Source organism: Aptenodytes forsteri, unplaced genomic scaffold (genome assembly GCF_000699145.1).
Source record: "Aptenodytes forsteri isolate BGI_AS27 unplaced genomic scaffold, ASM69914v1 Scaffold8, whole genome shotgun sequence".
Classification (NCBI taxonomy): Eukaryota; Metazoa; Chordata; class Aves; order Sphenisciformes; family Spheniscidae; genus Aptenodytes; species Aptenodytes forsteri.
Genome location: NW_008796218.1, coordinates 584800 through 607275, shown reverse-complemented (window position 1 = coordinate 607275; position 22476 = coordinate 584800). Strand labels below are relative to the sequence as shown.

General features: G+C 39.3%; 1 protein-coding gene across 4 annotated transcripts in view; it reads left to right on the top strand.

Moving 5' to 3' along the window:
• The window catches only part of MOB2 (MOB kinase activator 2), a 121227-nt gene that overhangs the window by 56388 nt on the left and 42363 nt on the right, over positions 1-22476 (top strand). The window contains exon 1 of one of the 4 annotated variants that reach the window (XM_009288670.2): positions 2645-2750. The exons of the other annotated variants lie outside the window; for them this stretch is intronic. Coding sequence (XP_009286945.1) covers positions 2713-2750 — 38 coding nt within the window. The 5' untranslated portion in view covers positions 2645-2712. Of the gene's footprint in view, positions 1-2644; positions 2751-22476 lie in introns of those variants that run through there. 4 annotated transcript variants of the gene reach the window in all.

The window sequence follows — 22476 nt, the reverse complement described above, 5'->3', positions numbered from 1 at the left end:
AGATAGCTCCCGTGTTCCATATTGCTGATGCACTTCCAAGGCAAATTAGTAGATACCCAAAAAAATCCCCGTGTCATATATGCTTTAATTATACTGCCAGATGCATCTTTTCAGTGGGCATGATTTATTTCAATTAAAACTGAAGGCATAACAGATTTACTCTGAGCCTGGGTTTCAGACGACCTCTCCAGAAACTTTTCCCCAGAAATCTTTGCTTCCAAGAAGAAAACTGAGTTCAAGTTTTTGTCTGATTTTGGGTTTGCAGAGCATTTAGAAATTATCTTTATGTAAAATTTTTTATTTATTAGCTTTAACTATTTTTTCTTCTCTAAATTATTAACAGAATAGATCATCCTAGTTTTCTTTGATAAGCTTCCAAGAACATGTCTCTGCTTTATCCAGTGCTGGTAGGTAGCTGCCTGCAATAACCTAACTTCTAGCTCTTTTGTGGCCATAGTGAATTTTCACTCACTCCTGAGGGGCAGCGGGGCCTGACCATAGCAACTAGAAGAATCAGGCCCTGGTGCCAGCCAGCATGTAGGTAGGATCTTTGCAGAGTTGATGGTTGAGAAGAACATGAAGTGTAATTCTTTCCCATGATGTGTATGATAAAAGTAGAGCGCTGCTACCACTGTGGTGGCAATGTATCAGACCTACTTGCAGTCCTGGCCAGTATAACTTACTTTGAGGAAACAAATCTGAAGCATGCTGTAGTCTGGTTTGACTTGAGCTAGTTTGCCTCATGTGATTACACAGCACAATTCTTGTTCTTTCTTCCAGCTAGTAATGGAAGCAAATCGTAGAAAGTTAGGGATGAAAGAGACCTGTAGAGGTCACCTAGTCAGTCCCCAGCTCTGGAGCAAGATCATCTCAAAAGCCTGCAATAATGGAGACTCCATAATCTGTTCCTGTACTTATTAAAAAAAAACCCAAGCAAACACCACCCCACCCCCCAAAAAAACAACCAACAACCCTCAAACAAAAAAATCTAATACTAACATGGTTTATTTCTTGCTTAATTCAAGTCCCTTTGTGATGGATAGAGCAGGAAGAACATTTTGTTTCCCTTCTCTTTACAGCAGTGTTCTACATTCTTGGAAAGTGTTATGTTGTTTTCCTCCCTCAGTTTTCTCATCTGTGAGATAGATAATATTCTTCCTGGTGCTCCCTGGGCTCCAGCTAATTCTACATCTGTCATCAACAGGAGTGCCAAGGGTTGGGCACGGTACTCCAGATGAGGCCTGACAGATGCTGAGAATTACTTTCTATCTTGCAGATGCAGCATATTTGTACAGCTCAGTCTCATTGCATTTTATCAACAGTACAACATTGTTGATTTCTTCAGCCTGTAATTCATTGTAACCCTTTTTTCTCTCAACATTTGTGATCTAATCAGTCCCTATACAGGTATACTTGATCACACCTAACTGTATAAACTCAGGCACCTAGAAAGAAATTAAGCAATTCTCCTATTTTTTAGCCTGTTTTTCTATAACTGTTAAATTTTCAGATGACAAATCTGAAAGAACAATGCAAAGATGGGATCAAGATGAAAATTCAGCTTGACAAACATATTGTCATTAGACATTTGGGCCATTAAGATACAGAATAACGTTGTACTCAGGCCAGAGTTCTGTGGGACCCTACCCATTGCTTCCCTCTGTTTAGGTAGTGAATATTTAATCTTTATATTTGGCTAGCATGCAGTTTTCCCATTATCCTAGAGTAGTTTCACCTAGGCCACAAGTGACAGTAGTTTCAGGGTTCATTGTTAAAAATGTTTTTCATGTGATTTATTACTTGAGTCAGTGTCGATTTGCTCACAGACACTAAATGATCAACAATTATCTGCAGTAATTTTTGCTTTGTGTGATAGATTCATCCTTCTGGTCCAGACATTAAGCTGTGCAGCTGTTTAGTTCACAGCTATCAGGGAATGGTAGGGTGAACAGGAAGGGAAGGAAAACAGCCTCATCAGAGACAGTGCGATCGTGTGATTTATGCAGGGCAGCCTGCCCAGGACTGGACTGCTAGAGGATATTTTTCTCTGTAGCGTTCGAGCGTGACTTTAGATCTGCCTGTTTTTAACTTTCTACAAGGAGACTGAACCTTTTAACCACTAATTGTGTGTCCCTTTCCACATGTGTAGTTTCCAACTTGATATTAGGGGGAGAAAAAAACAAAAAAAAGTCTGAGAATTTGTTATTTAGGGCTTCTTGTTTAGTTGCCTGGTGCTCTGAGGGTAGTGCTGAATACTTGAGTGATAGTCACAGCAGGGCTCGTGAGAAGGAGGAAATAGATCTGAAGCTGCTTTCAGACTGTTTGGAAGAAGAGAAGCTCACCAATAAAATACAGCTTTCTGCAAGTTTTATTCTTGCACATGCAGGGAGCAGTTAAGGTGTTTTATAAAAACCGCTTCTCCATGAATTTTTGCTACTTTTCCTTGGTGGGCTCCAAGATTTTGTCGGAGGTGTGTTGGAGACATTTTACATCTCCAGACTCTTGTTTGGCTGCAGGCGGTTTCCTCTGGGCTTCCTGCTAAGTGGCTCTGGTGGTGGTTTTGCATTGTTCCTCACTGATGACTCAGAGAAACAGGAAAGAGATCCCCTGGTGAACAAAAGGCGCAACCACCAAACAGGTGCCTGTATTCTGGTATAGCAGAGGACAAACCACCTCATTCTGGATTTTTTCCTAAGATTCTTATCTGCAAGTATGAGACTCAAGAGGAATGGTTCATACACGCTGAACGGGTAAGAGCGAGTCTGCATCCTCTTTTGAATTGTCATCATTAAAACTGCCTGAAAACGGAAGCCTTTATTTTTCTTTCTAGTGATGGAGTACATGAAATAATGATCAAATCCTTTGTCTCAAAAAGAGTGGAGGATTGCAGCATATGAAATATGCAGCTTATTTAGCTTGCTTTCTTCTGCATTTTGTTAGATTTGCTTTTAAAGCATGTGCATTTGGTGGGGGCAGGTTAGAGTTGTCTGTGTGTTAAAATGAGGTGGATCTGCTCAGTAAAAACACCAAAGCATCAGGACCTGTGTGATTCCCAAAGAGATGCCTGTGGTAATTATTTTAAGCGTCTGCCAGCAAACACCCCCCATGCTTTTGATACAAACGAGTTAAACTCACTAAATGTGATGCTCCTTCATAGGGAATACAAATGACTTTAAATTTAGTCAGTCTAAAAAAATTAGTTTAAGTAGTTTCAAGTACTTAAAACTACTCTGAGTTACTTTACTAGTTTTGTGGTTTTAAAAATGCAGATTTTTTTTTTTTCTTCTCTCTGGTTGCTGTTAAATGCTCTCAGTAACAGAGACTATACCATTACTATAAAGAAGTTCACTAACTAGATATTCCGTGTTTAAGGAATCTTTTTGTAATAATTGAAAATAGAGAATTTTCCAACAAAAGTTTTTTTTCATAATTGCATTTGATCTCACTAAAGCAGATTCTTGTATGTCTTCATACAATGTAAGTTTTATTTCTCAGCATGGCATACCTGAGCTGAAGACGACTTGTATTTCCATGGCACTGTGTTAACTGTTTATTAGTACCTGGCAGGTGACTTAACAAATGAAGAAAGTTGCTAGTCTTGGAGTGTCATTTTACTTTGCTGCTGCTTTTAACCTTCTGTACTGAGTAAGCGTTGAGGTAAGTGCTTCATGGTGCAGTTCGCTCAGTGCTGCATTCCTGAAAAGCCCAGATATGTTTCAGAGTACAAGTGTGCAGACTAGCCCAAAACTGCCTAGTTGCTTTAAAATTATGGTCCATTGCACACTTGCTTGGCAATCTCTACACAAGAGAGGCATGTAGCAGTGCAAGCAGATCAGATAGGAAATACTTCGGCAGTGTTGTTCAGCTGGTCTGCACTGTTTTTGCCTGCACTGGCTTGCACAATGCCACTTAGAAGGGTCCTTTGCTTTGCCAACATATGTTTGAATTTGATTTAAAAAAAAACTTTAGATTTGGATTAGGTTGTTTAATGGCAAAGTAGATGGATACTAACATCTTCCTGGTTTATCCTGAACTTTTTTTTTATAACTGTAATAAAAATTCTATTATCTGACTGCATATAAAATCAAACATAATTGAAAGTTACTATCTTACGGTATTTGGTTTTAAGCTGTAAGATGAGTTTGTCACTCAATGGGATTGAGTTTGTAGTAGACAGAGGTTAAGAATATATTAGAATTAACTTGTTTTTTGCAGAGGTTTTTGACCTTTTGAGAGATTATCTTAATTTAGAAAGTCAAGAAATGGTGCTGAAATGCAAAACGTAATGGATATTGCTTATGTTAAAGGAATTCTTTAGATTTTAGTTACGGGAAGCACAATCTTTAATTGATTTGAGGTTTATTAAAAATGAATGCATGGTATAGAACTTCAGGGAAATAAGTTGTGTAAGATCACCCTGTGCATCTGTTCTGCCTTGTTCTAACTTGCAAGATGCTGCATAATCATTTTAAGGAATTTCACTTGTTGTGGCCCAGTGCATACCTGGCATTACATTTTACGGCAAGCATTTAACTGGAAGTGTTGTATTACAGCGAGTAAAACCAGTGGCACCCAAATGCTTGCATGAAAAAGAAGCTTCAACTGTGAGTTTGTGGGAGACTCCAATATTATCTGATTCTAACATGCTGATGTGCTTTGCTCTATTAAACAACAGATGCTGAGGAGTGAATTTATCTAATTAAAGAAATTCCTTTTATGTTTATCTCTTGCCTAGATGGTTTATGCAAGGTAATGGAAAAAGAGCTTCAAGTATGTTTTCCTCTTTAGCCTAAACTTTTGACATGTCAGCAGAAAGGCTTGTTTTGATCTTTAGGGGTTTTTGTTTGGGACAGTGTGTTCCACTTGTCAGGTGGAGCGGCACCCCGTCACGCAGGTCACTTCAGGAGAGGGGAGCTCATTGGGGTGGAATGTTGTAGGGCAAATGCAAATACTGCTGCAGCAGGTACCTGCATATGGTGAGGACATAGTTACCGCAGGATTACTGAATACATTGTAATGCATGAAAACTGAGCTTCTCTTATTTAAAAATAAAAAAGAAAAAGAAAAAGCAGGTGGTTTATACAGCCAAATGTGAGTACCTCAAGATAATCAGTGTGTTCAGAGATGTAACTGCAGAGTATGGCGATAAACTTCCCAAAGATACTCTGAATCAGACAAGGTGGTGTTACGCTAAATGTTTAATAATGTTAAAACATAGAAGTTGTGCATCAGGAGCAATAGGAGGAAATTCTTTACATCAAAAGTCACTTTGTTTGGCACCTTCCTACTGTATCGAATCTTATTTTGTAAACTGGAGCTATTGAATTTGCAGGAAGTTCACATTAAAAGGTGTACCTTAGCATTTGTGAGGGAGAACAAGAATTTTGTTTAAACCCTGAACTTTTAAAACGAAAGCGCAACTCCTTGTTTTCCTTACATACTGTATCCAGATGTTCTTAAAAAGTAAATAAACCATGTCTAACTCATTAAGTTCTTGCAGATTGGTTTATCAAGCTCTAGATAGTGTTTTTGTTTTAGGTGATGCTAGTATCTTGGATGAGGCAACCAAAAAGAGTGATTGGAGAAGCCCAGTCTCTAGGATACAGGGGTTATGTGAAGACCCTTACATCTTTATGCAAAAGATGCTCACTTTTCCTTTTAACAGTTCTGTCTTTCACATCATAAGGTACTCCCCAAAACTGCATATATTGATCCAGTTTTCAGGAAAATCTTGATTCTTGTTTTTAATTTTGCTTGTAAACAAGGAACTGTAGCAAGAGTCATCACAATAATTAGTTTTTTCTTTGGGTATGATTTGATCAGGCTCTGATTGCACTGGTAAAATCATAAAGGAGGAGGAAGACTGCAAGGGGAGCTAAGATACTTGAAAATGTTTTCAAACCTAATACCAGCAAAAAGCTCCCCATGCCTAGCCTTTCTCCTGTTCCGTTGTACCTCAGTTGATACTAGTGTAAGAGCTGTACCCATATAAACTGGAAACACATGTGAAATCCAGAGATTCACTTAGAAACAGTGATTTATAGGTATTCTTTGAGCTGGTCTCACTGGACATGGACATGTTTTATTACTTCTTGAAGCGGGTAATTGTTATACGTGTTTCTGGAATCAAAGGGCTCTGGTGCTGAGATTCATCAGAGAACACTGAATTAGGAGACCTACCTTATCTTGCTGAGACTGAGGTAGAACTCTTACCTGCCAGCATCTCTCTGACAACGTTGTTAAGTCAGCTTTGCTGTTATGTGCTAACCTGCAGTGTGTGCTGATTATATTTCTTTGCATTGCAAAGTTTCTTTTTATAAACAATCTCTTTTGAAGGTCATCTTAACTTGGGAGATATCCCTTTATTTGCTTGGTGCTGTGTTTATTGGCAGTGAAAAATGCACTGGCACTGTAACCGTTTCAGTATCATTTTTTCTCTTTGCAAATGCTGGGTTTTTTTGTCTTCTCTTGTCCCTTTAGCATTTGGAATTACTGATAATCAGTATAAGTCTTTGCACACTGGTGAGGTGTGAAATAACAAATATTGTTTATTACACATCTATTTCCTCTTTTTCTCCTAATGACTTAAGTTTAAGGAAGGGTGTAAATCCACGCATGCATTTCACAAGATATGACCTCAACCCACCCGAAACAAATATGCAGCTTGAACTTTGGTGGTGTGATCTAAGCTTCCTGTGCCTTTTAAAATCATAATGTATGGGCCTACACATTCCTACAATCTTTGTAATGTTGCAGACAGAACCGTACCCATGCTGGTTTACTTTCACAATGGCCGTGCCCACTGTAGGAAAGCTTTGCTGCAGTGTTAAGTAGATCATGCAATTGTAGAAGTGAAGAGCTCCTTTGGACAGCTGGCAGCTTGCTGACCTTGCTTCAAATATCATAGGATATACTGATAAACAGTCTACTAGGTAAAATTGCACCCGAATTGGGATTTCTGATGACCCTGGTCAGTGAGCCACATGATGCCTCATCGCTGTCTTCTGCTTGGCATGGCAATTTTGACAAGGCCATGCAGCGTACACTTGGTCTGTAATGTTTTCTAAATCAGTGTAGGTTTAGAAACTTGACAACTGTCTGAAGATGACTGTTAAAACTAAGCAATGATCTCTGCAACTCCTGCATAGCAGCCATCCCAAACTCATGGTAATGGAAACTGAACAGCATGTACAAGAGGTTATTTGCTGAAACAAATATGTAGCACAAAGTAAAATGTTTAAATGTTAATTAAATAATTTTTATCTTCTCATTACCGTACCTGACTCTGCACTGCTGAATAACTGCTGTGTGGCATGTTTTCCTGGGACATTTTTAAGTGCCAAAGGAACGTAGCTAGATCATGCATTCAGAAATCTGGCAGGGTTGAAAGCTTTGAAAATTGCAGTGTTTGCAGCTAGCATCTCAGTCAGTGCCTGTGCTGCAGAGGAGCACTTGCTCAACTTTCTTGAAAAGTTTGTGTTTAACTTGTGATGTTGGTGTTCCACCTGAGAATTCAAATAGTTTGATGTCTCCCTTCTCCTGCCCAGTGCTGCCCTGGGCCCTTCTGGAAATGCTCTTTGGGTTCTGCTCTGCACGGAGATGCCTTTTTTTTTTTTTTTCCCCCCCCTTCTGCATTCATCTCAGGACTATGTGTACATGAATGTGATTATATATAATCAAAGGCAGAAGTAACTGATGTCTTGAAACAAATTCAAGTTGGATGGGGACAAAATACTTAAGAATATCTTAATGATTAATGGATGCTCAACTGACTCTGATAAAATATTGTTGGCTCCAAGATCCATTTCCTCTGCTCCAAGCCACTGCTTTAAACTAATGAGTCTTGATTTTGAGCCAAGCACTGAAATTGAGAAAGAATTTATTTTTCTTGTGTGCTTCTGTCTTGTACTGAGGCAAAGCAAGCCAAGGAGAAAAAGTAGCATCTTATGTTTGTTTTGCCCCCAAAAAGTAGAAATCGGGAAGAGCATAAGTCTGCTTCAGAAGGCTTTTTTATTAAGTATCGTTGCAACTGCAGGAAAAATAGCATTAAAGGATGTGACAAACAGCTCATGAAAGCCTGTTGAAATAGCTCATCTGGCAGACAGAAGTAGTATGAACACCCAAATATCTTATCTGAGGAGAAGCAGCTGTTTGAACTGCTTTACAATCCTCCCAAATTAACACAGTTTCTATCATGAAAAAAGGGAAAATCTAAGGGTAGCAAATACAGACTGTTATCCTTGGAAAGCACAGCACAGATTTATCAGATGCAGCCAAAAATGTAGATTATCCACTTCAGTTTTTGTTGGATTGGGAACCCATTTTTGGAGAGTCGTCTTTAGAATGCTTTATGGTGTCAAAGAATGTAAGCCAACATGCAATATGCCAGCACTGCTGACTGAACTCGGCCTGACTGGAGGTGATCTTTGTACTTTCTTGGTCAGCTGTAGCCCTTTGTGCTCATTTGTAACTCAGTTACAGGTTTGCTCTTCCATTTTCTGAAGCTGACAGTGATTTTCATTCAGTATGCTTCAGTAACAAAGTGAGGTGGCTTCTCGTGTCATTAAAATGCCCCTTATTTTGTTCTTTTTTTGGAGGAGGAGGGTTACTGCGGTGTATGCAGGGATGACACTTAAGTAGTGTGTTTGGATGTAGACTGAGATCTGAGGATGTTCTGACCACTGGGTGTGTGTAGAGGGAGAACAGCCTCTGAGGGAGGACAAGCAAAATGTGGCAAATGTTCTCATTCACAAACAGCAGAAGTTTCCTTTATAAAATACTTTCCCCCAAGTCTCCCACTCCACTCCCCTGCATCCCATGTTTGCCATCACATTACTGCTTGGTGACATAGCCAAATGATCAGGACAGGATTTCAGTCTAGCACCTTTTCCCCACACGCAGCAAGCAGTGGAGCCAGAAAGGGCTGACCACTGCTGCGTGCTCTATGCCTTGGAGGTTCATGAGTGCAGGTTCTGGTTGCTGTGCTCTTCCCAGCGCTCTGTCTGAGAAAGACCCCTCTTAGCTTACTGTTGGCTCTGCTGTGGGAACTGTGGGGAGGAGTATGGAGCCGTCAAAAGCTGGAGAAGGAGAGTGATGATGAACGCAAGGGTCTTGAAAGCAAGCAGTAGGGCTGACAGTAGTGTCACTGTCTGGTGACAGTGCATTTGCAGCAATTCCACCACATTTTGGCATTACTTATGTATCCTGGGCAGTCCTGCTACTGTCCACTTTACATGAGAAGGTTGACAGTACGTTTGCCAAGTAGAGGGAGATGGAAATGTGGTGCAAAATACCGAACCACTTCTAGAATTGCAATTCTGAATCTTTTTAGTTAATTACCACCTTCAGGAATGGTGTTTCTTTTATAGAGATTGTGGGTATTACTTTTGTAACTGTTGTCCTCTATATTCAGCCTGGCTGTTCTGGTAGCATTTGTCCTACAAGACAAGATTTATGATCTCACATGTGTTTTCTTTGGGATTTTTTTGCATGTGTGAGCAGGCAAAAGTAGTTTAAGCATTTTTATATTCATTAACAATGTATGCATAAAGATTTAAACTGCAAGCCTTATATGGGGAAAGTACGATAAACATAATGCTTCTAAATAGAAGATTTCATTAGAACTCACACTGTGAGTCATTGTTGTTGTATTAATAGAGCTGTTCCCAAAAATGGATTTCGAACTGGGCCTTCTTCATGGTGAATGCTGCAGATGACTTACAGAAAATAAGTATTTAAATATAAAATGTTTTTTGGGGGTAACCTCTTGGTCAGCCAGTTATTCAGATCAGTGGAGCATTTAGTATGGAATAATCCTGTAATGTAATTCTGAAACTGTAGTACTTTACGCCAGATGATATTTTAGTCGGAAAAATCTTTGCTTTTATGTGAAAAAGTGGTTAAGAAATAAAAATCTCAGGCTGTGACATAGGAAGTTGCTCACTTTAATACATACTCTTAAAACTGGCCTGATCGGTTAGTCTCCTACCCTTTGGAAATACTTAAATCAAAGAATAGCCTATAGGAATATATGTTCATTCTCATAGCTTATCTATGTGCAGCTAACAGTAACTCTTCACAAATCTTTTATTAGTCTCTACCAGAAGCAAAGATTTAATTCAGAACTCCAGAATGTGCTGTTGCAGGTCTCGTGTGTGTGTATTTCCCCCCCCACCCCCGGTATTTACTTACTGGAAATGTCTGACCTCTTGATATAAAACAATGTTGTGGCACAAATTCAAGGAAACTGTCATCCTTGCTCTTATACAGAATCTCAGGCGGTGATAAATCCTCATATTAGGGTTTGTATTACAAAGATGTTCCATTAACAACCTGGGGTCAGAACAGGGAATGACAAAACACTATATAATGTGGTCAGGGCTTATAATGGAGGTAGTATATATGCAGGGTAAGAAGTGCCCACTAAAAGTAGCCATATAATTTCTGTTGTACACCAGAACTATTAACATCCCAATTTATAGCTCATTAATAATAATTAGGGGCAGTAAATTAACTCTGAACTTCTACACCAGTTACTGTGAATTGCAGATTCAGCAGCGTGATACGCAATGGATGGTTTATTTCTGCTTCTTCCCCCTAAGATGCTCTGAGGACTAGAGCTTTTTAATGGGGTATTACTGTGAAACCATAATGAACAAATGTATTAAATATAGCCATTTTAAAACCTTTTTTTCAGTGAATTCAGGCTTTCCATTAAAATAGAATGGGAGCTTGATTTCCTCCCTTACCTGCTGTCAAACCATACCTACAATAATGATGATGTAAATTGAGGTTTCTTTCCTCATAGCTGTATTGAGGGGACTCTTGATTATGGTCCACTCTAAAGCTGAGAAAGAAAAATAAAGCAAAACCTGTTAATAATTTTTTTAAAATCTTCCATTCCCAAAGCTCTGTCCTGCCAATGATGCAGGATGAACCAGCACTTTGCTTAGTGCTGCTAGCTCAGCTAAAAGAAAATGTGAGTTCTTTATGTATGGGAGAGAACAGCAGCAATGTCGATGGATGCTAAAGATAATGAAGCATCGTGCATTGGCAGGAAAGATCCTAATGCTGAATGTTAGGTAGCTGACAGCACCACACTGCCTTTATGTGCGTGTCAGGTTTTATTGGCTTGGGAGCTTTATTTCATGGCAGTCATGCAGCTACATTACTCAAAGGTGTTGAACCTATTCTTTTCAAAGACAAGTCTGCTTTCCCAGTCAGTTTTAATTACGAGTATATTCTTGATATAGTAACATGGCAGTTTTCTGAGGGGAATTGAATCATTTTTTCATTATAATTTGATTTCATGGAGCTTGTTAGGGGATTTTTGTAATGAGTGATAGCTCATAGAACACTCTGAAGAGGAACTACATTGACTACATATTTAAATATTTTTATGGGGTTAAATGCTGTGTTTTGTAATATGCTCAGGACTTTCACTGCACTGAAGATTATTTTAAAAAAATCTTTTTTTTTCAGCTCTAAAAGACTGTTCAGTCTGACCTTGACAAACACAAATTAAGGTAGCTATTCAGGAATGGAAAGAAATCAGACTTTTCGCAGATTCATTCCATCTTTTCACTAAAATAATTTGATTTCTCAGTGGTTGGAATATGGCTTTTTGAGAGAGATTGACTACCATCCAGTTTAGTGCTCTAATACTAAGCAGTTTGGATGTTTAGACGCTTTCTGTGAAGGCGGATAACATACTAAACTTAGCGTGTGATGCAATCAGGTGGGGAAAGATCACTTTAGAGGAGGCCAGTTGGAGCTCTGCACTGCATCTTAGCTTGCACAATGCCAGGTGATACTAGGGGTGTCTGGAGTTACCCAAGCATTTACTGTGAAACATAGATTTTTACATAAAATCAACCACGTTGCCAAAGGAACATTTCTGTTTTATTTGTGCTGATTGTACTGACCGTTCATGTCATGAGGGACCTTTCTTTTTGTGTTCCAGAGTATAGTTTAAACAAAAAATGCTGTTTTCAAAATGTTATTTTTCTAGGTCTCTAACACCTCTTTCATGGAAGAGTACTGTGCATTCACTTTGGTTTCTCTCCTGTTGTCCGACATGGAAGGGACTGGGCAGATTTGTGTAGGGGCTGATGGTTGTTTTAGAGAAGGTTTTGCGATCAGAAAATTACCTTTTAATAGCTTTCTGTAGCCATTTCCAAGACACAGGGTATGAAATGCCTTCTGGGGAATGCTTTGACTCTGAAACCAATACTGATGCCTTTCCGGGGTGACCTGGAAGCCGGGAGCATTGGAGTAGTGCAGTAAGAGCTATTACGCGCAGGACCCTGCGCCATAATGCCGGAGGAGGTTGTCTCTGCTGGGAGTGGTTTGTTTCTTGCAGAGCTTGTGTGCCCCAAATTCCTGACTGGTCCCCTTTCTAGCATGGTAGCCAACCGCATGGTGTGCTCCTTGCCACTGTCCTCGCAAGTGGATCCAAGGCTCAGGAGACAGAGAAGAAAAGGTAGGGAGCTATGGCAAAGAGCAAGGCAGGAGAGCTTGTTGTCTCCAGCCAACAAGCTGGAAAACTAGCTGGGTCATTTTTTCATGCTTGGAGACTCCAGGAATGGGTAGAGAGCTGGGGATTTTGGCATGTGGGGAAGGGAGGGGGACTGACAGAGGGGATGTGTCAAGGTATGTGCATGGACTGCACTGGCATGAGGTGGAAGTTGTGATATGTATGCTATGATGGAGGACTATGTGATACAGGCATATTATGCAAATTTACGTTGGAGGCACATGCTACAGAAAAGAAAAATGTGATTTTAACCATTTTGAGAGCTGCTGATTAATAGCATTCCATGAACGTTAGAGCTTTTCTTAATACAGGCAGCATAAGCTCTGAAAGAGCTGGATACTGAGCACATTCCAGGTTTCTTTTTCTGCCAGATAACCAGTTTGGGATCTAAATTAGATAAAAGTTAATGTTTTTACTGAATTGTGCCATCCATGTGTGATGAAAAGCTTTTAAAAAGCTCTAAGCCTAGAATTAATTTAGAGCATGTTACAAAGTGTAATCTCATGCAAAATTTTGCATTTTAAAAGTAGGCTAGGACATCCTATATAAAAACAAAAGGCAAACTATATATATATGTTCTTGGTATCCACTGAGGATAGGCAATCATGACTGTATTCCTTCAGCGTCTTCTGTATCACCCACAGCTGCTCCCATGGTTCCACTTTTTGAATTTTTTCCTAACGTTGGTTTCCCTCCACTCCCCCCATGAACAATGGCTAGAAAGGCCTTCTACAGTACTTATATAAAATAGGTTCTGCATTTCTGATGTAGGTGGTCACAGAAACATTCAGACTCTGGCTAGTGGAAAAAAAAAAAGTCAGATGCTTAATTTTTGGATTTAGTAAGTTATTTTAGGATTTTTTGGGGGTATCTCATAAACAAGTAGTTTCAAACCAGCATCTCAGGATTTTTTTTTCAGTGGAGAGCCTTCTTTGTGTTCATGCTAATTTTTCCCCTGCTACTAGTTTTTAATACAAGTTCCTGGAATATATACGATCAACAAGAAGATCTGTACTTCCAGACATACAAGTTGCAGTTATCAAGTAACTGACATTCGTAGAAAACCCACATACTTTTCTGTCTTGATGAATTCCCCCCCGAGCTAAAGACAATATTGCTACTAGCTTATGGTTTCTGAAGTGGAGGTATAGAACTCTGTGTGTGCTCTGGGGAGCTATATTCTGCACTTGAAACAGTATAGTCTCATTTATAAAATGGGGATAAAAATGTCTAGCCATTTTGTAAGGACCTGAAGAACTAATTAACTTGTACAGTTACTCTAAAAAGGCTTATTTCTTTGCATTTGTTGCCTTTATGTAAAGGTAAATAAAGTCTGTGCAAGGGTCTAACCACCTGAAAACTCAGGCAAAAATAACTGATTTTTACATTTATGGGTAAGTCTGCATGAAATATAAATACATTTGAAAACAACAGCACCAGGGTGAGTAAACATTACTAAGCCTAGCCATCCTGTCGCTTACCTTAGAATAATTACTGGTCTGCATTTGAAGAACAAATCTTAATGTTGCCAAACTCCACCTTTTTCCTGCCCAGTCTGTATGTGGGAGAGTCTTTATAAGAATCTATTTCCTGTTTCCCAGACAAGGGAGGGGAAAAATGTGTTTTCTCCTTGTTCTGAAAAACAAAAGACAGGCAGTGACTACATACCCACATCAGCTGCCAGCCTAAAAGTGAGCGTGCAAAGAGCTGAAGGCTACAGCAAGTTCCTTAGTTTGACCCTTGGCAAAATGGCATATTGCTACTGTAGTCTGTCTCGTCAGGACCTACCCTCAACATTTTATGAGAGAGAGAAACTGGCTGAAAGGTGATAAAAGAGCTGGATGTGTAGTTTTTATTATGTCACTTTGACCCAATCTTTGAAGCATAGAAAAAGTGTCAGTATCTTCCCCCTTTCCTTGCAGGATTTCTTCCTAAACCCCTAGTTTTTGTCACAGGTTATTAAGCTTTGAAGAGTGAGTTTTGCAAGGGACAGAGGATACAGTGGCAGGGAGGGAATGTGTACTTAAGCCACTTACAAAGTAATCGTAGCCCTTTCCAAGTGCAATGCTAATCAATTTGTAACAGTAAAAATGTACAGGATAAGAAGAACAGAATGATTTTTCTTTTTCTTTTGACTTAGAGGAATATCAGTGCAGGTGTGGCAGCTCTGTTTCTCCAAGACCAAGTCTATTCATTTAGATTTTGACGGCTATTCCAATTCTGTCCCATATTATGTGAACAAGAATAGTTCCAGCCTTTTCCTACCTTAAATTTTGAACATTATTCATATTTGTGCATCCTGATTTAAAATAGTACAAATTGGGACTGCTGTGTTTTAAAGTCAACTCCACTGGTACAGATTACCAAAATAAATTTTACTTTCATAGAGGCGGCTTCAAACAAGTTAGAGTTCATGTCTCATCTTTATGCTCTCCTTTTAAGGAAAAAACCCCATACTTCTGCTCTCTGTGCGAGAAACTTGCAGTCAATAATGCAGTATGTGGTCAACAGTGGAATCACAATGCTCAGATACAGGACAAGTAGTAGCGCGTCACTGTGTATTAGAGAGGTTTATAAATAAGTAACAGCTCTCCTAAAAATGGTTCAAGAACTAAAAGCGAGGTTTTGGGCTTTTCAGAAAGTGGTTGTGTAATTATCAGTTCCCTTTTCTCGGTTATGCTCCAGAAAGGAGTTAATGTTGTGTGTAAGTTTGCTGCTTTTGCTTTGTCCATCAGCTCGCACTCTGACTATAGTGGTTCTGAAGGGCATTTGGTGGGAGGGAGTTTCTTACTGTTTCAGAGAAATTTAGTGGACTGAATAAATTGAGCTTTTGATATTTTACGTGTACTGGAAATCTAGATAGATTAATAAGTTTTCAACTTCACTGCAATGACACTGTCAATAGGAAATAAGTGTGAATTTCCACTTCTGTATGCGCAGGATAGTTTATCGTAATAAATCTGCTCTATAGCATGAGTAAGTATGATAATGATGAGGCAGTTTGTGTTACGAACTATATTGCAATACAGGTTAAATATTTCCATTGTCATGTTCTTGAAAAATAATTGCAGTTTGTCTGTTCCCCTGTAAGTCCATATTGGAATATGGCAATGCAATTTCAAAATAGATCCATCTCCTGAGGATTAAAAACATTGTCTATAAACAAAGTGTTTCTTTAAGAGCATGCTTCACCTCATCCTTAGGAGAGTAATTCCCTATTTGCCCAAAATACATACTTCAAGCTTCATACATGCTGCAAGATTCAGACATTAATAATGCTCAGGCTTGATTTTCTTTATTGTTATTGCTTAGAGTGATCCTTCAAAGGGTGGTCAGAAAACTGCAAGACTGGGAGGAAATTACTGTCTTCTGGTAATCTACAACCATGGTCCTTGAGCTGTTTTCTGACATGTGAGTGTGCGCTGAACAGCTCCACTTGGATTGCCCCTCTCCAGTCTCAAGTCAAAGTCCCGTATTTCTCTGAGTGTTTTCCTGTGTTCTGGAGCACTTCTGACTTTCTCCTACAGCGGTATTTAACACCACGTCCTGGCAGCGTGGAACAATGGAACAAGTGTAATTTTTCTCTGCATGCAGTCTTATCACTCTCATTTGTGGGAACCGATGTAGTTACACACACTGGGCATTGTTCTTCGCAAGTGCATGTGTGAAGCTATTAGCATTAAGCATGCCATTCAACAGTACAGCTAAGCCACTATAGTGGCAAACCTTCCCTGAAAGCGACTTCCTATCCCTAGCTGGGTTTCTGCTGTTTCTCTTATACATCCAGTGACTCTGAAATTGCTCCATGGTGAGCTGCATCACAGGGTTAAACTAGCAGAAAATGAATGCTATGAAAATGCACCATTTCCAGCTGTTTTGGGCAGGGAGGAATGCATGAGAATAATCCTCTCTGAAGAAGCTAGCTGACAGAGTGGCTTAGCTGTGTCACCAAAAGATGCCCTCAGAAGGCTTCAGAAAATCCTAGCGGCATTTTATGTTGGAAGACTACTAAAGAACACTGTTAAGAGAGGGATTGATGACCTTTATTTGTTGACTGCATAAGCACTATTTAAATATTAGTTTACTGTAAATGGGTTTTTAGAAATGAAAAAAATTCACTTAGACGTTTTAGAGTATCTGAATGTCAATCTAGTTTGGTTCCTCTGTATCCATTCAGCTGTTTTTTGAACAACATTGCAGCTTTTGGATTATCTAATATTTGTATTTGCACAGAGCAGACGTTTGTTGTCTTCATGGAAATGCAAGGCTGTTTGTGAAAGGTTATACAAGTAGAACAAATGCCAAGCTGCTGATCTGTTTCTCATTGCCAGTCTGTTTTTTTTAAGCAACAATCTGCTAATAGAAGTTGTGGTACAAAAGCAGATGTGTATAGTACAGGAGGACAATCTGGCTTCCTTTGCATGGTGAGAGAGCATGGGCTTTCAAGTTTTGTTGGAAGTTGATTATCTGGAATTAGAAATGAGGCAGTAAATGAAGCCCCAAAGAGGGTAAACTGCAGTTTTCACTTTTAGTAGAGATGTAACCTGTTGAAGCTGGGAAATGTCTGCAAGTTCTGACTTGCATAATGGCAATCTGTTAAGCCTTGGGTTTCTCATCCGTCAGGCAACCCAACAATCCTTGAAGTATATGGAGTGTGTTTATGGAGAGGGTGGGTAATGTTTTTCAGCGAGTTCAGGTATGGGTGGATGTATTTTCTGTGAGTTCTGTACATTAAAAGTAGCATTGTTAAAGTGAGACAAAGGACAGTATTGAGAGAGTTGGGGCACAACTTGTTTTGGGGTCTTTCATTGCTGCTCTCTGAATATGTTCAGAGGCATTTGCTCTTTCTGAGTATAATGGGGGAGAATGAGGAAGGCATTGGAGACAGCAGGCAGTAAAGCGGAACTGAGCGGCTTTCCACACTAATGGTCATATTAGCAGATGATAAGACATACTCATTCAGGTTTTGGGCTGTATCATTTTCTCCCCTCCTTTCTACACAGTCCCTTGGGTCAGATAATTTGACTCAAATCAATACTGCTCTTTGCTCAAGGGTATTCAAGGATTACAGTGGAAGCAACACAGTGATAAGGAGCTAATTTTATGTGGAAGAGGACATAACGTTTTTGCCATGTGCTCTCCATTTGTTTCTTACAACCTAATTTTGAATGATCGTGCTGTGGCTTTTTTTTCTGCCCATGGTTGTGAGTGAGAAAGCCAAGAAAATGGATTACAAGAAAAACAAGATTTTTTTTTCTGCTTGAGGTTTTTAATCAAAGGTAGTGCAACCTGTGTGGGATGAAATGATCCTAATTGTTACTAAGCTGATTAAATATTTATAAAACAAGGGCTATATTATATTTATAGCTCTTCTGTCTGGAAAATGTAAATAAATTGAAGATTTTATAGATTTTTCTTTCCTTGCTCAAATAATGAGTACTAGCATTCTTTCTGTTGTCTTAGGATGCAAATATTCTCTGAACTTTTAAATGTTAGAAACTTAAACATTTTAAACTTGCAACATTATTAAATGAAAAACGGTCCTTTAATTTGTTGGGGAATGAAGATTCAGATAAATTTGTGTGCTTGTTCATCCCTATTAAGATTTTAACAGCTCCAGATCTTTTGATCAGTTGTGCTTATGTTGTCTTGAGTAGGCATTTGGATCCCTTCTAAATCAGAAAGGCAGAAAAGATCTGCGGTATTTAAAGACTGGAAAAAAGATTTCTAATAATGAGACATAAGGAGATTTTTTTTTAGTTTCTCGGAAGGTCAAGATGTGAATATAATATCTAGCTAATGAAGTTAAAAAAAGGGAAAGTAGAAAGCTATAATCTAACAGAAAGGATAACAATCATAATTGGAAACATAAATGGATGCTAAAGCTAGGAGGTTTCAGATACTCAAAGGATGTGCGTTTTAACTGGACATGATCAGCCATTGAAACAAATTGCTGAGCAAAATAACTGATTTTTCTTTCTTGTCAGATATACAAGTTAAAACCAGATGCCTTTCTGGAAGGTGTGCTTTAGGCTAATTAAGCTTTGGGTTCACTACGGGGGTAACTAGATGGAAGGCAGACAAGAACTCAGGGCTGGTTCTGACCCCAGAGCCTACCACTCTGGTTACTGTGGTGTGTTGGCATATAGCATACCCGAGTATCTCAGGTCTGGTAGTTTGTTCTGTGGCCTGCACCTAATTGCCCCTCCTTCCCCGAGGGCCCCTGGAAAGGAGCTCTGGACAGGGCCAGTCGCCCTGCCTTGGCTGCTGTCTTCTGTGGGCTCCCAAGCAGGAGGTAGGTGGCTGCATCGTCCCCTGCACATGCAGTGTCTTTGATTTGTGCAATCCCAGTAAATCAGGCTTTTCAGGGGAGCGTCGGGTAGGTACTGTGGTATATGAGCCTAGCGTGCCACTGGAGGAAACGTGTGAATCACCCGGTGGAAAAGTTGGGCGTTACTCGCGTACATTTTGTCTCTGCTCCAAATGTCTTCTGGCGTTGTTGGTTGGGGTATGAAGAAGGTTTTTGAGAGTACACCTGCACTGGAAGAAAGTCAAGTGTAGTTATAGGCAAAATGTGTTTTTTACCAGTATAGCTTGTTTTACTTGGACAGCTCAGAGGCATGGGTGAGGGGTGACTTCTAAAATGTGTGCGCAAAGCACAGGTTTCATAGGAAGTGCTATGTCTACAGTAGCAGCCGCTCTTTGCTAGCATGCTGTATTTGTGTAGGCAAAATACCTTCTTGGATCAAAAAAGCACATTCATTGTGAAATAATTAGAATATGTAAGCTATGAAAACCATAGCTGGGACACAACTATTTAGTTTATCTACAAGGTTAAAACAGATGAAGTCAACCCCAGGAAGGGGTGTGCATGCTGATTGTACCTACCTGGCAGATCTTGTCTCTATGTAAATTTTAAGCTGTGATAAGTGTTGCATATTTTGTCTTGTTTTTTTAAAACTACTGTCCCCCAACAAACCATTATTGGTGAAGACAAAGCTATAGTCATATGAGGTGAAAGATAAGAGGAGCTGTGCATTAGCTGCATGTTGCTAACAGCTGAATTCATGCCGATTTATTCCTTCTCCAACTGGGTGTTTAAAAGGTAAAGTTTTATCTGAGGAGGCTTGTTTCCTGAAGGACTTACTGAATCCTCAGACAACGAAGCATATAGTTTCTTGTCCCTCTTCTTTTGGAGTAGGAAGTAAACAGTCTTTGTTCAGCGCTCCCCCTTGCCGTAGACCTTCCCTCCTCCATTAGGCAGACCAGAAGACCTTGATGGGCTGCAGTGCCGAGGGCTGTTGAGAGGCCTGGGATTACAGGGCAATGGGTGTCTGTCACTGCTCAGCTGATTGATAGCAGGGCCTTGCTTTTCAGTGGTGGTATTTCTGTGTCTATTCTATGTTTTGGCATGCACCCAAATTGTGATGGATATGGATATTGACCTCAATTAGGTGGATTTTTACCAGTTTCTTTATAAATTTGGTCATAGGGAAAGGCAAACAGAAAGATACTTCATACAAGAATTGCTAGTCAACAGGTGTACAAGCAGTAGTGCTAGCAGTATAGCTGCGGTCAGGTTCCAAATATGCATGAACACTTGCATATGCAAACAAAGCAAAGCCTAATTTGTGGAATAAAATATTTTATTACTTTCAGAAACAGCAATAGCAACATGTTTTGAATGTTGTCTCATTACAAGCAACAACTGTACTTTTTTATGATAAAAGGATTCTTTCCAAAATTTGCATTTAGTTGTCCATGTGTTCACTGTATAGATGTAGAGCATGTATTGGGAAGAAAATTAAGATTTTCTTCTACCCTGTAGAGGCAAAATACCATGCCCTCATCCCCTCTCCTCCCTGGACCTCTGAGGAAGCTGCATTATATTGATTGTGATTCTCAGAGGTTAAGATCCAACCTCTTAATTTCCAGTTTAATACAGCACTTCAACAGACACACAAATTCTTTTGAAGCAGATCAGTTTTATATGCATATCTAACAGCCTGGTTGGATTGGGACGACTGGAACTGGATCCTTAACAGCATTCATACATTCACTGAGCATGTAGGAAAGCAACCAGGAGCAGAATCTATATTCTGTATTTTACTATCCTCCAGCCAAAGAAATGAAAAAATGAATTCTGAAGTACAATCAGAAGCTTGAATATGGAGTGCAAATCGATATACCAAGGCTAGCTTTTGAGTCCTTAATTTCTTTTTAGCTGTTCTGTGTTGTCTTTTAAGGTGACTATTGCTCAGGTGCGGTTACCCTGTGCTGGCTAACTTTTTGACAGAGATATGTGTACAAGTAAAACAATATAAGGCTGCATCTGTTCAGAAGAATTTTGCATGGTTCATATTTCTGGTCTACCTATGGAAGAGCTTGCAAAGTTTAGATGATATTTTCAATAATCTGCTATGTTTTGTTCCTGGTACTTCTAATTAATGCGTGCGAACTAGAAATACATACTATTTCTTCTTTAGTCAGATGTGCACATATCCATTTTATGAAAACATCAGGAGAAACTCCTTGACAATCCCCTTTTCTGTTGAATACAAATTTAGAAGTGAATTCTTTTACTGAAGTTTTAAGGATATTTTGGAATCAGCATGCCAATTGTTTTATTCCTGTTTTACGGTCTTGTCTTACAGAAAGTTAAGGCAACTGCAGTAAAGACAAGGGAAGAATAATAGTGAAGAAAGCTGAAGGAGAAAAGTTAATAGTTGTTTCATAACACTAACAAAAATAAAGCTACTGAAATGAAAAATAACTGTTCCTTTACTAAAGTAAAAACAATGAAAAGATTGGTGCTGCCCATGTGTGGGTGTATACGTGTTTATATAACCTGTGGGAAACATTTTCTAACAAACTAAGAATAGTGGTTAAATGTTTGTCCTCTTGGTAGTATCCTAGTCATGATGCAATTCTCAGCAAAATGTACTATAATTATACAGGGAAGCTGCTATTTGCATAGTGGAACACAATGTATTTTCCTGAGTTTCAAATCATTTTTAGAGCAGAACGTCAAAAGAGAAAGTACTGTGTATTGGAGTACATTTGCTTGATGCATATAACATACCTTCAAAGTGCAGAAGTAGCTCAAGATGAAGGATGAATACATATTCTAGTATTCGCTTTCACCTCCCCAGTAAGAAGCCTAGAAAAATGCTAAAATACTTAAGGTAGTGTGTATCACTGAATTTATATAAAATTTTATATATAAAATTTGATATACATTTATTTTGCTTTACAGAGGGACTCAATTTTACTCGCACCTCAGAGGAAGTAGTGGCAGAGTTGGGCTTTTGAGAACTCTGGAGTTGTCCTTCCCCTCTTGTGTTATCACATAGTATTTGTCTCTCCTTTGGCACTTGCCTGCCTGTGCATCCTCGCAGTAACACTGCAACTTCAGGGCCTTTTCCTAGTCATGAAGCAATTTTCATCAAACATTTGAAAAAGATGTCTTTGCCATGTTCATGGTAATGGTATTTCTCAGTGGCTTAGTAGGAATTATGATAGTATGACGTTATCAGCCATTGATCCTAGTCTCAGTCCATATTGATACGGACAAAGTCCTGAAAGCGCGTAGCTTAGGAAAAGCATGCAAAACAAGGCATGCAAAAGGTAGATTATAGTAACTTCTTTTTTTTGGCTGTGGAATTGGGGTAGAGATTTATTTAGCAAAGTTCATGCAGAATAGTCTTGGTAGACACACTAGTGTTCTCTCCTCGGTTTCTGTCCAGTACCTTGAGCGTGACTTTCTTGTGCTTGAGAGCAGGCAAGGGTAATTTTCTTACTGCATTACTAAAACATGACAAATGGCAGTCTTGTCTAACCAGAGTGGCAAAGCTCTTCTGTCAGCCAGTGCTTTTCTTTTGTTTCCTAGTAAATAAACATCTATTCAAGAGTTGTAATGGACTACGGGGGGGGGGGGGGTG